Source organism: Emydura macquarii, unplaced genomic scaffold (genome assembly GCF_026122565.2).
Source record: "Emydura macquarii macquarii isolate MOO-44397 ecotype Brisbane River unplaced genomic scaffold, CSIRO-AGI_Emac_v2 contig_2473, whole genome shotgun sequence".
Lineage (NCBI taxonomy): Eukaryota > Metazoa > Chordata > Testudines > Chelidae > Emydura > Emydura macquarii.
In genome coordinates this window covers 4,173,083-4,190,122 of record NW_027132610.1, presented here as the reverse complement: position 1 = coordinate 4,190,122, position 17,040 = coordinate 4,173,083, and the positions used below count along the sequence as shown (strand labels likewise).

The following is a 17,040-nucleotide window of genomic DNA, read 5'->3' as shown; positions in this document are numbered from 1 at the left end:
TCACAAGAAAATAAACTAAATCTTAACATAAATTGTTTTTTTTTTGTAAACTGGGAGAACAGTATATTGTCCATGGTGTGACCCCAGACAAGAATGGGTCTCAAGAGTTCACATGAGACCCTTTTCCAGGAAGTTGTTCCAAGGGAGGAGGCAGATTGCCAGGAGTGGGCCAGGTCCTCATTCTTCTTTACAGCCGGCTTAAACTGGACCCATCTCTTTGTTCCACCTCTCTTCAGTCCAATGTCATTTTCACCCCTGCGCACTGAAGGACTTGAGATACTGGAGACAGGAGTGAGGAGTCCAAATTGAACTTGAGGCTCCAGTCAAAAGGCCAGGGCCCGGCAGGTGCAGCCGTCCCCGCTCTCACTTGTAGTGGCCCGACTCAGAAACCATAATCCAAACAGCTGGGAAATTTGGGGCAGTTCAGATCTAGACCCAAACTTTGCAGCTGAGCTGGGCTCTATCTGTAAGTGAGAATAAGCTTGGTCGGGAAGACTGGGGACCCCAGCTGCTAAGGCTGCACGCACAGTTTCGTGGAGGACGGGTCCGTGCATTGAAGAGGACAAAGGAAATCAGGGTGTCACCGGCTCCTGGCCCCCCCCCTGCGCCCTCAGTGCCGCGGGGAATTCTCTCTCCTCCCCGCCCCGCCTCAGGCGGCTGCAGGAGCACTTAGGGCTCCGCCCCACGCCTAGTGATCGGGCGGCAGAAGCCCCGCCCCTCTCTGGTATGCGAAGGGAGGGGGCCTGGAATGACGCGAGAGCCCGGGTCACGTGACGCGAATGGAATGCCAACAATGTAGCGAATGTCCCAACTGTGTCCTGCCGCCCGCCCGCTGCCGCCGCACTCGGAGCCGGAGCCCGGGGAGGGGACGGAGAAGATGGGCAGCGAGCGGCGCCGCCGCCGGCACAGGCGCGCCGGGGAGGGTCCGGGGGCTGCTCCCTGACCCCGACTGCACAGCGAGACGGGCTCGGCGGTCCGTGTCCCCCGGCAGCCCCGACGGACCGGAGGTGAGGGCGGGACGGGGACTCCCCGCAGCTCGGCTCGCCCCTGTAGAGACTTCTTTGTAAGTGCAGGTTCGCGGCGGGGCGCTTGGGAGGGAGCGGGCCCCGCGGCGGGGGCGCTTGCCTCGGGGGTTCCCGGCAGCAGGACCCCGCTCTGGATCGGCATGGGCTGCGGGGCGAGGCTGGAGCGGGGCAGTCCAAGGCAGGGCCCAGGGCGTGAGCGCGTGGGGCTGGGCTGGGGTGGAAGTCACCTGGGGGGGCGAGCGGGGAGTCGGCTCTCGCCGGCTGGCGAAGAAGCGCACGACCCAGCGCATGCCTGGCCCGGGGCAGCCGGCCCTTGCTGGACGGCGGTAGGCGACCCACAAGCCGGACTGCGTGCAAGTGTCTTCGAGGGGGGGCAGGACAGCTGGGGACACCCCCCCCCCCCCCGAAGCCGGCCCTGGCGAAGCTTGCTTGGGAAGAACGGGGGCCACCGGGGTGTGTGTTTGCGGGCAGGGAGCAAACGTCCTAGGCGGAGGTAGCTCGGGGAGTCGGTTCTTCCCGGCGGGCGGCCAGCGAGAGCCGCAGCCAGTGCCTGGGTGCAGGCGGCGGCCGCAGCTCTGGGGGCCGGGGAATCGCAGCTCCCTGGGATGACCGGGGAAGGGGCTCAGGGGCCCGGCGTGTGGCTCCGCCGCCGCTGAGTGCGAGCTCTCCTGGCGGGGAGCCGCCGGCCAGGCGCCCTCCCTCTGCGGCCGGGGCTGAGCCGGACTCGGGCCCGTCCTCGCGCTCCGGAAGAAAAGCGACAAGAAAACTTTGGAGCAACTTGGGCGCCGGGGCGAGCGTCTGTGGGAAGCGGGCGCCGGGCTCCCTTTGTGTGGGGGAGGCGGCGTTTGCCCCCAGGGCTGGGGCCGGAGGCTCGCTCTGTCCCAAGCCCGAGGGGAGCCGGGGAACGTGGCCCCCCCTTGGCAGCCTTGCTCCGCAGTTACTTGCCGACATTTTCCCGAGCGCTGCCTCTGGAGCAGACATTAACGTGACAGCCCGGCCCGGGACAGGCCCCTGCCCACTCGCTAGCCGCTGCCGGCCGCCTCGGACACGCACTTAGGCCTCAGTGCCCCCACCCGACTCTCCTCTCCCCAGATAGCAGCAGCCTGGTGGCTTGTAGCTCTGGGGCTGACTGACGTGCCTGGCTCTTTCCCCGGGGGCAGCTGCGTTTCCAGACAGGCTCCTTTCACATCCCGCCTGCTCCCAGCGTAACTCTCATATCCCGGAGCTGGCCCGGCTCTGCCTGCGCCCATCCCCGTGGGCTCTGGGCGGCCTCCATTTCCTTCTTGACAGCTATTCACATGCACTTCTGGAGCACCTTCCGGAGGCTCATTGTAAACCAACAGCCCCATAGTGGGGCCTTTTCACCGCCTCTGGTTAGAGGAGTAACTGCACTGAAGTCATTGGGCTATGTAGGCAAGCAAGGTTTTCAGGATCAGGCCCTTACCCTACCATGAAACCTGTGTCCTCAATGGGCCCAGTAAATGGCTTAGGTTGGTGAAGAAGGTGACTGTCTGATGGAAATGGAGTAGAATTGTGTGGTAGTTTGATGATACTTTGGGGGTGGGCGCTCACCACAGAATCTCTGGTCATTTAAGTCACCTCTGCTGTTTAGAGCAGACTTTCTGTTGAAGGTGGGCTGGTGCAAGGCCTAAGGCTGTTGTTTTGTAGGGCTTCTGTCTGCTGAGGGGAAGTGTAGTTTCATGGTTTAGATTGAACGAAGGACTTTGGAGTCAGGACTCCTGGATTTTGATTCCAGCTTTACCACAGATTTTTTGGTTTTGTGACTTTTAGCAGGTCACTTAGGCCAAAAGTTTTGTATGTCCTTTGACTACCTCAATATTTCAGTGCCCAACTTGAGACAGCTTGAATCTGAGTTTTCAGAAGCGCAGAGCACCCAAAACTTCAATTGAATCAGTAGGTTGGGTCTCTCTAAAATTCAGGTCCTGAGTGTTTAAAGTCAGGCACTCAAAATCAGAGGCAGCTTTTGAAAATTCCTGATTGAACCTCTCGGTATCTCTTTTCTACAATGGGTATAATGAAAAATAACATGTCTGAAAAGTGTGTTGAGATCTTGTGACCAGCACTATGAAAATGTAACATCTTACATAAACTCTTTGCAAGACATAATCACTGGCATGCAGTGTGTGGGACGGGCAAGCATGGGAATTAACTTATTTAAACGTCTGTCTGTTTTGCATGCCACTGGTATAGGACCACTGTTTATGGTTTTGGTAGGGTGCAAATCACCAGTCTACAGGGACTTCACAGTTACTTTGGATGGTACTGTTAATGGGATAGAAAAGAGGAAGAGTGAGAGAAATGACATGACCCTGGATTCATTCCCGTTCCCTATTTCTAATGTGCTGTCATAGGTAATACAGTATTATTATTTGTATTATAGTAGCATCCTGAGATCATGTCCCCCTTGTTCTAGGAGCTGTATATATATTTAGTAATAGCTAGTCCCTGCCTCAAAGAGCTTAAAGCCTGAGTATACAAGACCAGATAGACAAGCAGATGTCTCTGCTCTTGGAACATACAACTTATCTGCAAGAGCATTTGTCCCAGCCCCACATAGGCACCAGTTGATGCTCCTTGCCTTAGTAGCATGTAGCCTTCTGGTCAGTGGAGGAACAGGGAGGCAGAGTTTAGACCCATAGATTGCAAGCCCAGAAGGGACCATGTGTTCATCTATATAACACAGGCTATAGAATTTCCCCCAAAATAATTCCTACAGCAGATCTATTAGAAAAACATCCAGTCTTGATTTTAAAATTGTCAGTGATAAGAGAATCCTTCCCAACCCTTGGTAAGTTGTTCCAGTGGTTAATATTTTCACCGTCAAAAATTTTATGCTTTATTTTCAGTCTGACTTCACAATTTACAACCATTGGATTGTGAGATGCCTTTCTCTGCTAGATTGAAGAGCTCATTATAAAATATGTGTACTCAGAGACTAATCAAGTCACTCCTTAAACTTCTCTTTGTTAAGCTAAATAGATGAGCTCTTTGAGGCATGTATCTGGGGACTTAAGGGCAACCCCCCCCCCCCCCACCGCCCTCCCCAGCAACAATGAATAAGAATAGCAAAAAAAAACCAAGATGGGGGGAGAGGGGGAAATGAAGACAAAGGAGTGAAAGAGAGAATGGACATCTGAAAGTAGGCAGGGCACCTATGCCTGGAACATGACACGTAGGGATTTTGGTATATGTGATCCTTTATTGCTCATCTCCAAAAAAAAAAAAAAAAAAGTCAGAGCCACTGTGCATGGCATGAGGGTATATCAGTGTGCATATGGATATCAGCTAAGGTGAGGCAGCATCTGTCTTTTTGTATTGGATTTTACTCAGAAGATAGAATAGACCTTCCATGGGAGCTGGTTTAGGTACTTGAATAGATAGGCCATCCAAAATCGATAACCCATCAGCTTGTATGTTTCGATGTAGGGGCTATTCCATACCTCTGTCAACACTAGAGCCCATCTATTTCTACATGGCTCTGGAGAGTGTATCATCCACAGAATTAATCAGAGCTCTGTCTCATTAGTTGACCATACGGATTTGGTCTCTGCTTTGGAGCAGTGCTTGACGGATGTTGTTAGCTGTATATGTCAAAGTTATCTTGTCTTTAGCCCTAGTCAAACAGAAGTCTTGCCATTGGTTAGAAGTTGGCTCTACAGAGAAGCTTGCTCCCTGTTTTTATTCCTACTGGTTGAGGGGTTAACTGAAAGGCAGTGAATGAGGTTAAGAATCTTGGAATTGTTTTTCATCACACCCTTTCCGGAAAAACCATATGGCACAAAGATGTATTTTTCAGTTGTGATGCTTGCATCTGATTTAGTTAATGACAGTAGTATTCTGTGCCCTTGGGATGGCAAAGTTTTATTATTGCTGCCTTTTTTAGAGGGCCCACAGAAGGGCTTTTCTGTCATTTTCAGCATGCTGAGAATGCATTTGTGTAGTTTGTTGTTTTTTCTCATTGGTGTGAGCAACCACAATCATGTTATATCTGTCCTGCACACGCTACATTGGCTACTTTTGAAGCATTAGATTAATTTAAAGCTGGAACAGCTGATATTTTAAAAGTGTCTTTTATTATTATTTTATTATTAAATAATAATGTATTATTTTAAAGTATTGTGAGCTGTCCTCCTTGAGGCTTATTTCTAACGGATACACCTTAAATTGTTAGGGGATTATATCTTTGTTATGGGTTCTATAGAGAATGGAACTCTCTGTCCCCTGGAATCATCTGCGTTCATCTGTTCCATAAAACACCTCGTGACTTTTCCATTTAAAAGGTTTTTGGTGACAGTTCTTATTCTGACGCATTTTTTAAATTTTTCCTCTCCTCTCTTTTCCTCTCTTCCTTTTGGTATTAAGACCCCATCATTACTTTTTATTTTGCATGTTAATGATTTTCATTGTATTTTAATTTGGTTTTTATTATGCCATGCATTGTCCAGAACACCTGCATGGGGAATACGGTTTAAATTCAATGTATCTGTTTGTCTATCTTCACGATCTCTGTCAGTATTTCTCAACTAAAAAGACATACTCGACTCTACCAAAATTGTTCCAACTTGCTGTAATTAAGGTAACACTAACTTTTATTTGGAATATTGTAATTTAGTACTTGGAGTGTAATGGACAGGTTTCTGCTTAGTGAAGAATATCAGAAATTCTTTGAAAAGAGGCTTAGGGGTGTTTAATCAGAATGGTTTAAAACACAAATAATTTTGCAAAACAATTACTTATGATTGAAGGAGTGTGGGGTGGACACATGCAAAGACGGTGAAAGTTAGAAGGATACTGAATTTTCAAAACTGGGACAATACAAACAATACAGACAAATGCTTATAGATATAAATTGCTATTTTTGATACTTTGTAGTTTAAGTACGGCACAGCAATTTTTTCCTAAAAAGACATCTGTTAAGTCCACCATTTATAAAGGGCACAGACAGTTTGTTTTTCTTTGCAGATCATCTGTAATATTTAAATGCTATTCCAATACTTGGCATGTCCTGCATATTAAGTTAACTTTTCTGCTGGAAGCTATAAAACACATTTACAGTTATCTGGTGGTTGCTATTCTCATTCATACTGTAAGTGTAATGCTGATCACTCAGTTAATGCTGCTAAAACAGAAAGAAAGCTAAAGAAGTTGCCAGCTGGTTTGACCTAGCATTATTAGAATCATGCTGTGGATCATGGGCCACAAAACTTCTTTCTATGAGGCATGTTGTGTAAGCTAGAGGCCAAGTCTTGGGTTGCAAGGAGGTGGAGGAATTGCATTCCTCTCTATCACATCCCATGCCTGAACATTGGCACAGGGTTTGAGAGAAGTCCTTGTTTGTTCTTTCTCCTAAACCCAGCCATACGGTGTCTGCTGCTGTCAGGGAAGGGAAAGGAAAGACCGGGTAATAAATTGGACTTAAGTGTATTTTTCATCTATGAAATGCTATTTAGTTATGATGTATTCCTAAAATGGTTTCAGTAATATTGTTTAAGTGCCTTTTATTTATTAAAGTCCATTTTAGCTACTATATCACCTTAGGGGGACCAAATTTTACCCTTGGAAATATGCATGCACTCTTCCACTCCTCTCCACCCCCCTCGACTGTGTTGACAGCCACACTGTGTGCATCTGAGCAGGATCTGTCCCTAACTGATGATTGAATTGTTGTTTAGGAGAAAATGTCACAATATGGATAAGTAGCTTTAACCCTTTTTCTCATCATAAACTGCAAACACCTTCCAAGATGCTTACAGAGATTTCTTCCTTCCACCATTAATTGCAGATTTAGACAAACATGGCTTATTATTAAGGATTGCAAGACACCACCAAGAATTGGGGGAGTTTGAGATCGCAGAGTGAATCCAACTTTCATATAGTGTATGTCTGTGTCTCGTACTAGGTCATCTGGCTAAGCACTCGTGCAATTTTTATTTAAATATTAACAAAAATTGTTTAGATAGTGACATCCCACCACAGATCATCATTAGGGTTTGAACCTAGGACTTTTAGCACCGAAGTACAGAGGTCTACCACTTGAACTTGTGTAATTGTAGATGGCAAGTGTATCTTCTGTGTGTATTAGTTGCTAGAGGGGCATGTGACACATTATGTAGAGATATTACACTTGTATGATAACTTAACATATTAGTTAGTCCTGCCACTGTTTAAAGAGATTCACAGTCGTACTGGAGACTTGGGTTTGACTCCAGTGTCCTGTTTTCCCAGCTGACAAGGGTTCAGCCCATGGTTAAGAGGAAAGGTTTTATGTCACTCAGCAGTGAACCCTCTGCCAATTAGGGAGTGATGTTGGTTTTCAAAGATAGACTTTTTTAGGCCCCCTTGGCCTTCAGAATGGTGGCCAGCATGATGGGTGATGAGGATGCATGGTGTAAATCTGGAAATGTTCTCCAAACTCTGTGATGGTCCCTAAGTTGGGGAATAGTGAGTAGAGTTAAAGGAGTCATTTGATTTAATGCCCTTGAAGTACTTTTTTGGCAGCCAGTTCAAGATGAGAAATACTATAGTTTTCACAATAGCAAAAGCTAGAGTTAAGGATACATTGGTTGGCCCTTTGTTATAAGCATGTGAAAATGTGGGGTAATAATCTTTATGAAAGAACTCTCCTTTTGGTGCTAAAACTTTCTATGCTGAGAGGTGAATTATTTAAAACACTTGAGAAAATTCTCTTCAACCTTTGAGTTACTGGCAAGAAATAAATACTTCCTAACTTTTTAAAACACATTTTATGCTCACTGTCTCAAAACAATTGAAAAAACCATTCTTTAGGGAAATCCTTACCCACTTCATAATGCACTTTGAGATCTATAGAAGGTAAGCATTTTGTAAGCGCCAAGTATTGGAGAAAAGTGTCTTCAGCCAAACAGTAGCAGCTGCAGAGGTGTGGAAGCAGCTTCAGTAGTGTGTGGTGATGTTCACTAATGGACCTTTTAATCCTCTTTTGAATATTCCACTATTTAATATTATATTATGGTAATGACAGCAGGCCCCTATCAGGGTCAGAGCTTCATTGTGCTGGAATAAAGACATACGATGATACAAACACTCTCCCTCAAAGAGCTCACAAACTGAATTGAGTGTCCTGCCATGTGTCAGAGTAGAAATACCTATGATTGACTATCTAGAAGTCTTTACTTATTTCCAGATTGGAATTTTTATTATTTTTCACTATGTTTCGGCCGCCTTTGCTCAAGAGCAGTACAAAAAAATCCTACATTGCAAGGGTCAGATTCGATACTCGCACTAAGTCGTACCTTACTCAGTGGCGAAAGATATTCCTCAAGGAGAGTAAAGTTCTTCATCTTTAAGATTTATTTAGATATTAAAGTGGAATGTCAGAATGTCTTGTTGCTTCTGACCTTGGTTTTGAAACAGTAGGAAATGCTATAGTTAGAGTTGTCAGTATTACCATTATAAATTTCCTTTTCAGGGATTTATAACTCAGCTATTGTAAAACAAACAAGAACTTTTCTTCAGGCAAGATCTTGACATACAAAGTCTCAGCATGAACATATCCTTCACTATGAAATAAAAGATAGGTTTGGCCTGTGTTTAATTACACAGCTATACAGGAAGCTTGCCACTATGTTTTTTAATACAGTGAGATTTTTAAAGCTTTAGGTTATCAGTTATTTTTAAAAAACAGAAAAGATGTTGATTTTTGAAAATCAAAACTTTCAAGATAAATAACTATTTCCTGTGAACTTTTTCATTTCTAAAAAAGGTCATTTTACATTTAAAATTTTTTCACCTGAAATATGTTGGCCAGTTCTTGTTGAGAAAGCACTTTGAAATCCTTGAAGGGAAAACAGATGAGTGAAATTTATTAAATGATGTTCAGCTTTGAGGACTGGGCATTATCAGGTTATATTGCTTTAACTGGATAAACTGCCATTGTCATGTTGAAATCCCTTTAAGAGGCAAACCATTTAAAACAGGCAGAAAAATGTGAGAGACTAAGTTCATATTTTCTTTTCTGTTTCAGATACAAACAATCTGCAACATGATGATTCCATGGTTTTTCATCCTCTGCAGGAGCCATGAACACTGTGAGCTGAAATAAAGCATTGAGTGGAAACTGTTTGTCTAAGGATACCATCAAGAGAGGAACATTTTTTTAGAACAAAGTAGTTTTAAAATAAGAAAGAAGATTGTATTTATGTTGAAAGAAATCTGGATTAACAATGAGGCCAAAGACTTTTCCTGCTACAACTTATTCTGGAAACAGCAGGCAAAGATTACAAGAGATTCGCGAAGGTTTAAAGCAGCCTTCCAAATCTTCAGGACAGGGATTACCTGTTGGACCAGGCAGCGAAACTTCTCTGGACCCTAAAATTTTAGTAGGGAAAGATGCTGCTAGGCAGCAGCAAATGAGACCAACAGCCAAGTTTGGACCTTATCAGAAAGCACTGCGAGAAATCAGATATTCTTTGTTGCCTTTTGCTAATGAGTCGGGCACCTCAGCTACTACAGAAGTAAATAGGCAGATGCTGCAGGAATTGGTGAATGTAGGCTGTGATCAGGTACGTATGAATTTGGAAGGAGAGAATGTTGCATTGGGTTTACAGCAAGTATATATAAGTCTAAGACTGGTGGTTGACCCATGGAAAAATTGTCAAGTGACAGGTGCCGCTGATTCTTCTAGCTCTGTCGGCTGCCTTTGTTGCTGTTGGCCATGAAGTGTTTTTGCTGACTCTCGTAGGTTAGATGACTCATGGTTGAGGGTTCCTTTCTTTGAACGATTCCAGTGGGTAGCATTGGGGGCCCCTTAATCTGTCCCATGGGCTGTCATGGGGTCCCACACGTTTCTGTTCTGTTACTTCTGTCATTTATCGTGTTCGTATCTATAGGTACAGTAGGAATAATAATAGGATGTGGGCTGAGGTGCCTGAAAGACATAGACGACAGCTAACTGTTGATCTGTTTCATCACAACCAGGCAGTGCAGTTGAATGGTTTAGCCAGTGTTTGGCAATGCTGGGACTTGGATAGGAGTTAGCGGTTTGAGACTTATGTGCTTTTGAGAATTTTACCCTTGGTGACATAGACTCTTAAGTCTCATTGACTTTCAGAAGCAACCAGAAGAAAGGGCTAACTGCCTCCTTAACTGAAGTCTGCCCACTGTTGCATAGCCAGGTTCACAGAGGGGCAGTATGGGGGCTGGGGGGACCAGCTACTTCTGAATGTTCAGAAAACACTAGCAATCAGGAGTGCTTTCCCCACCTCTCCCACCCCCTCTGCACTTGACCAGAAGTTGCAACTCCTTCCAGATAAGGACCTCAGCACAATGATAAATGCTTTTGTCACTTTGAGACTGGTGCTGCAACATACTGTGAACCTGAAGACTCAGAGCTGTACAAAAACTGCAGCTAGTACACAGTGTGGCTGTTTCTGTGTTAAACAGTATCTTTAATTGAAAATATTTTGCATAAATGCTCTGGCATCAACATCGTCTTCCCATTTGTGTGTAGGTACAATTTGAGGTGTTGGTTTTGATTTATAAAGCTCTGTTTCTGGTTCAGGTCCTGGTTGCATGAGAAACCATCTTTTAACACTTATGATCAAATGGCATTTGTATGTCAAGCAGAAACATTCGTGTTTATAGTCCTCTGATTTTTAGATGGGAAGAGGTGGTGGCAGGTTGCTCCCAAACAAGGTTCCTTGATTCCATACTTATTTCCGATTGTTCATCTGTCAAAACTTTTATTTACTAACCTTCAAAGCACCTTTCAAAGACTATCAACTTCTTAAAACTCTCCCTGAAACGGGGGTTTGATTACTATGAATTATTTGCTTGACACTGATATTTACTTGGAGTTGCACAGTACAGAGCTATTTAGATGAAATCTGCACCAGGGAGCTTATGTTCTACAAGTTGGGTAGAGAGAAGGCAGGATGGAGACCCAGATGAATATGGGAGGGTTGTGGGGGACAAGCCAGATGTTCCCTGGTCCAGTGGATGAGATGCTGAACTGAGTTCTCTTCCTGGATGTTCCACTGACTTGCTGCGTGAACTTGTGTGTGTCATGAAGCCCTACATTTTTAAAAGTCTGCACTCAAGTTCCTGTGACACTTCTGAATATAAACACTTTATGTGCATAAATGAGTCAAGGTTAAATGAATACAAAGGGATCCCTGATGTGCATGTATAAATTGGGTGTGTTACAAAGACACATCACGCAAACATGCTTTTAAGTGCAGACTTCTAAAACTTTCTGCTTCAACCACACTTCACTCATCTGTAAACAAACAGGAATGTTTGCCTATCTTTCTGAATGCCTTGGGATTTATGGCTAAAATGTTACATAAAGTTCAGTGCAGTATACTGTATATGTAATTTTTATAACTATTTTTATATACCCTGTCTCAGGTATTGGCACCAGGTGTCTGAAGTGCTGTACACAATTAAAGTCAACTCTGACTGTGCTCTGAATGGTAACATTCTCATAATTGCTTTTGACCCTGGAGTGTGTCTTCAGTGTTTCCTACTCTCTCTGATTCCTTTCTTGTGTTATGCTTCTTTCTTTTCAGTTTCTCCAGTAGTGGCTTGATCCTGTGAAGATCCCGTTACTAGGGACAGCCATATCCAATGAGTCTGGCTGTTGAATCTGACCCTGATGAGGTTCAGGTCTAACCTAATCTCCTGTTAGGGATTCCATAACTGGTTTCTCGCTTCTGAAAACATTCTGTTCCTGCACCCCATAATCTTACCCAGTCCAGTCTAGATGAAGCATAGATACCTTGGAAGGTTGTGAATGTATGGGAGTTCCTGGAGGTAGATTGCACTCTAAGTGCTTTGAACAAGGACCCTAAATTCAGCCAAATAAACAGCCAGTGGAGCTTGTGGTTTCATTCCTGCTTCATTGGCTAATAAGTGCCTGGCACAAACATAGCACCTTGGTGGTAGTCATGTTCATCCCAGATGGAGTCTAATCTGGAGGTGGTGAACACATTCTTTGCAGTGATTTTTCTCACCTGAGAAGAAAGGTTTATGGTTTCTCTTGCCTTTGGCTGGTCAGGAAGGTGTTCCATGCCAATTTCCCAATCACCAGGAGTGAGTTTTAAAAACTTTGCTGGAGGTAATATTACAGATACACTGGAAACAGGGATTTAGAAAATATTATTTATAAAGAAAGAAAAATGCTTGGCCTTAAATGAACCAATGGAGGTCCCTTTTAACCTTCCTGTACAGCACGCCTCCGACACAGTCTAAAGTACTACTCTTGCTCACTTTAAGTGTTTGGTTAGTATTTTATAATGATCAGTGGGTGAAGTCAGTGATTTGCCATCAGTAAATCTAATCTAAGGTGTCCAGGAGGATTTTGAAAACACTTAGATGCTGTGTGATGTTCATCATAATGGTATGAAGAACTTCATTCTCAAAATAGATCTTGGTTTGATGTTCCAGATGTACCCTAGTCCTATTTGATGTATCTTAGTCCTATTGGGCAATCTGTTACACTATACTCAAGCATGCAGAAATCAACATTTTAATTCCTTCTCGTCACTGGGCCAGGACCAGTGTTAGAAAAAAAATCTACCAGTACTAAAATGCCGCCCCTACGTACCTCTGCAGTATGTTTTGAATTTAGCAGCAGTTATTACACACACTCCTAGAGATGGAGAGAAATGCTTTGTACCATTTGGAAATTAGGCTTTCAAGCCATCAGATAGCGGAAAGCTAGGGTTTATACTCTCGGCTCTTGAGAGGCTCTCTGCTAAAATCATATCAGAATTCAAGCATGTGTGGGGAAGGAAACAAGATGGTAATCAGAATGATGCACTTTAAAGGGATACCATCAAGTTGAAATCCGTTCAATTAAAAAAAAAGTTGAAAGTAATTTCAGGTCACGATCACATTTTATTCTCTTTATTTTCTCTCCTGCTGTGTGAAAGAGTGACAAAACAGGGAAATTGACAGTTGGGAAATCAGTAAAAATAACTATATAAAGTGCTATCAAATTAATGAAGAAAATGCAAAATTTAAAAAAAATTGTAAGTTTCAGTAATTTTAGGTGTTGCTTGTAAAAACAGTTGATAAGAGATTTTCAGATGAAGATATGATTTTGATTAATAACTGATATTAGATGCATCACCGTGGCTGTAAGTTGAAGCTGAGATTCTTAGATTCTGAATGGCACAATATGCCTGTTTCCAGAGCTGGTGATGCATAAGACATTGGAAGTGAGACCCTTGTCCCACTGAACTCAGTTGAAGCTTTGCTGTTGACTTCAGTGGATCCAGGATTTCACCATGGATCTTAAAATGTTTATTATGGTTAATATACAATAAAGTTAACAAATTACAATCCTGGTACCTGAACGGAGTCACTCTTGCTAAATAATTACTATTGTAGAGATTATTTAAACAAATAGCATCCGATTACTTTCAAAACTTTTAGAACTTGACAGCAAAAGGCATGACTTTTACTCATTTGTGAAAGTAGGTAGCCAAAAACACTGCTAATATGCGACTCCCCTTTTAAACAAAACTTGCTGGGCTTGAAAATGTAGCTTTCAGTCATTAAGAAACACTGGAGCAAGATTGTGGAGAGTCTTCCTGCAGATCAGTAAACCGCTTGGAATCACCCCAGGCAATTATTGTTTTTCAGTTGTAGTGAGTAGGTGCAATTGAGCATATGATCAGATGCATTTTATCAGCCTGAAGGGGCTAGATTTTATCTTGCCATACTTCTTCAGAATTAAAAATATCCTGGCATAATGTTGGTTCCTGTTCTAACTTATGTAAATGCACACTGTTAAATAACGGTCCCTTTTTTTTTCTTTGGTGATGACTGGGATTCACTCAGTGAAGATCACTAGCGTAGTTTGTGTATGTAGCTATTCTTAACAACAGTAATTCAGAATTTTTCTTATGCTATATGCTTAAAAAATGACGCATTGCAATGTTCTACAGTGAGCAGTATGATTCATGACGTCCAGGATCTCTTACAGCTCATTTTACCTTTACAAATGCCTCTGAAATAAAACACACACATTCTCCCCTGTGCCAATACCTGAACATTCCTTAAGGGAGGCTCTGCCCTTCAAATTCTAATTATGGTGTCTTTCAAGAAATTGGAAAGATAAAAGATGTTTGTGGGAACTCTAATCAAGCTGACCATCTTGTCATCTTTATTACATTGAGGTCTTGGAATTCAGCTAGAAAGGTTTTTTTTTTTTTTTTTTTTTTATTATTGCATTCCATGATCCTTTGATCTTTCTGTCATGGATTACATTTTTGAAGAAAGTAATATTTCTCCATTCCTCCCCTCCCCCCCCCCCCACTTGGCAGAGGCTGCTGCTTTTTTTTGTTTGTAATCACTAACTCAGGGGTGCACAGGGGGAGACCAGGATGCCCAGGCAACCCCTCCACACTCCCCTCCCCTTGGCCATAGAAGCTACTACAGATCACATGAATGTTCGAGCGGCACTCTCCCCTCCCATAGCTGGCCTGGAAGTGGAAAAGATGCAGGGGCAGCATGAGGAAATGGCAGCCTGGGGTTCTGGGAAGTTGGGAGCTGGGTCTGGAGGGTCCCTGGGGGCCAAAGCCCCAGGAGAAGCTGCTGCCCCAACTCCAGCTGGTTCCTGGTAATTCAGTTGCTGGTTCTTGCCCCTCTTCAAGGACTAGGCCTGGATGGGAGAGACCAGCTAGCACATGTTCCACTGGGAATTCTGGGACTGGATGGGACTTCTGCTCTCTTTCCCCCCACTCTCCCAGGAGAGATTCATACCTCTCATCCATAGTCCCAGCTCCCTGCTTCCCAGAACCCAAGGTTGCTGCCATCTCACACTGTCGCCTTCACTTCTTTCATTCTGGACCTGCTCCAAAAGGAGAATGGTGGCTTGGTGAGAACATACATGTGCCGTGTGTGTGTGTGTGTGTGTGTGTGTGTGTGTGTGTGTGTGTGTGTGTGTGTGTGTGTGTGTGTGTGTGTGTGTGTGTGTGTGTGTGTGTGTGTGTGGTGGGGGGGGGGGGAAGAGAGAGGAACCCCATATAGGCATTTCCCTCTCAGAACATGATCTCTGCTACATGGCAGGAAACCTGGGCCCCCTTCTTAGGAAAACTGCCATCACACCCCTGCATTAACTTGATGTTACAGAACTCTCAGAATGAGGCCTATTGTTATACTTACACTAATCCTTAACTGAGACTGATTCTGTTATACTAAATGTAGTTTATGCAGAAATCTTTTTTGTTAGGACGGGCAGACAGAATTAAGCAGTCACTGGAAACCTCCATCTGGCAGTAGGCGCTGTTGGCATGCAATAATTTTGGGATCTAAGCATATGACTTGTACAATGTGGCGAGGATGGAAAGACACTAGCTTTTTTCTAGAACTAGAAAAGGAAAGTGAAAATTGAAGAGTGGCTGAAAAAAGAGCGGTTAAACCAGCCTGGATTGCTCTGCAGGAAATACCTAAATGATCGCTTCTGGGCTATCACTAACAGTGTCACGATTCGTCAAGAACTAGATTTCATTTCAGTTTATTGGATGACAAACATCTTTTCAAATGAGTCCATTGCTGAATGTTACACACTCCAGCAGCTACAATAAAGCCTGTATCTGAGGATTTTGGCCATGCGTTCGTCTGCACATGCTCTTCCACCTCCCACCCCAACTTGGAATTAAGCTTTTCTCTTTCCTTTCCCATGGATATTGATAGTGTGTGCTTGTTTCTACCATTTTCTTTTGTTCCAGTCTCCCCTTTTTTTGAGGACTTTGCAGGTTCACCCATTCTCCCCCCTCCCCTTGCTCCTCCCACAAGGCCATATATCACACTTTCTCTCCTGCATGGTTGAAGAGAATGAAGTGAGTCACAGCTTTCCCTCAGGGGCTGAAAGCAAGAGGCCAAGCCTACTCCTGAACTGTTTGTGTTGACCTTTCCCCGTGTGTCTATTCCTACTCCGCTTCTCTTTCTTGTCTCCAGTGTTCTCATGTTAGTGCTGGCAAGAGGGGCAGCATCATTTCTAGTTAAAATGATCGGATTCTAGTAGGCATTGTTATGCTGCTCCTAGGAGACACCCACGGGTCCATTCTGGGATATGCTTTGCATAAGAGCTGCACAGGAGCGTCCTTGTGCTGGGAAATCTGGGGCAGGGAGCAAAGAAAATTTCTCTTTCCTTTCTCTCCACTCTCTCCCTGTACAAGTGTGTGCCCAGCAGGGATGGATGGTGCCTGTGCTGCTGCTTCTTAGACCACTTCTCAGTAGAGCAGCAGAATGAAACTGACCAGGATTGCATTAGTTTTATATTACTGCTGTCCTTGCCAGTCCCTCCTTCCCACCTTGCCCCTTGGGCGAACACTGAGCAGGAATGGGAATTTCCTGTAATGTCACCTTTGAAATGACAGGATGGGAATCCCAGGTCAAATTTAACCTTAATTATATACAAAATGGTCAGCTGTATCAAACCAATAGATACCACCCTTCTCCCTGTGCATGCGCATGCACACACACAACTTGTCACTGGTGTTAATGAGAGTTTTGCATGTATAGTGAGGAAAGTGTGTCTATGCTAAATTATTCAATATGAAGCTTATATAAAGCACTATAATCATATATTTCAGTAATAAGATACTGTTAGGTTTTTCTTGTCCTTGGTTGTCTACATTAAAGATTATTGTGTAGTAATAAATGTCAGTTAATAGTCAGCATAAGATGAGCTATGTCTTTCTTTAGTAAAAGAGCAAGTGGCTTCATTAGGTCATTGAAAATTCTGTAGAAGTGTTAACTTCAAGCTTAAAAAAATTGCACTTGTGACTAGAAGTTTGAGAATGCCCCTATCATAACAGGAAGTTGTATCATAATGATATTAGGGTAGAGCAGTTCCTTTTGCATTTGTTATGGTTCTCAGCTTAAATCTCCACTGTCCTTGACAGCTTGTATGTGGACAGGAGCCAGTATGGTTTTGTGTTAAGTAAGAAAATTTTGCATTTGTGCTCATATTACAAGAGGAAAGTAAAGTTTATTAATATAA

At 43.8% G+C, this 17,040-nt stretch overlaps 1 protein-coding gene across 2 annotated transcripts in view; it reads left to right on the top strand.

Moving 5' to 3' along the window:
- The first annotated feature begins 311 nt into the window (after window positions 1-311).
- The window catches only part of LATS2 (large tumor suppressor kinase 2), a 66,658-nt gene continuing 49,929 nt past the window's right edge, over window positions 312-17,040 (top strand). Inside the window, exons 1-2 of one of the 2 annotated variants that reach the window (XM_067562855.1) lie at window positions 312-1,063; window positions 9,099-9,586. In XM_067562855.1, the coding sequence (XP_067418956.1) occupies window positions 9,248-9,586 (339 nt within the window). In that variant the 5' untranslated portion in view covers window positions 312-1,063; window positions 9,099-9,247. Of the gene's footprint in view, window positions 1,064-9,048; window positions 9,587-17,040 lie in introns of both variants that reach the window. The other variant, XM_067562854.1, reaches the window with a different exon arrangement.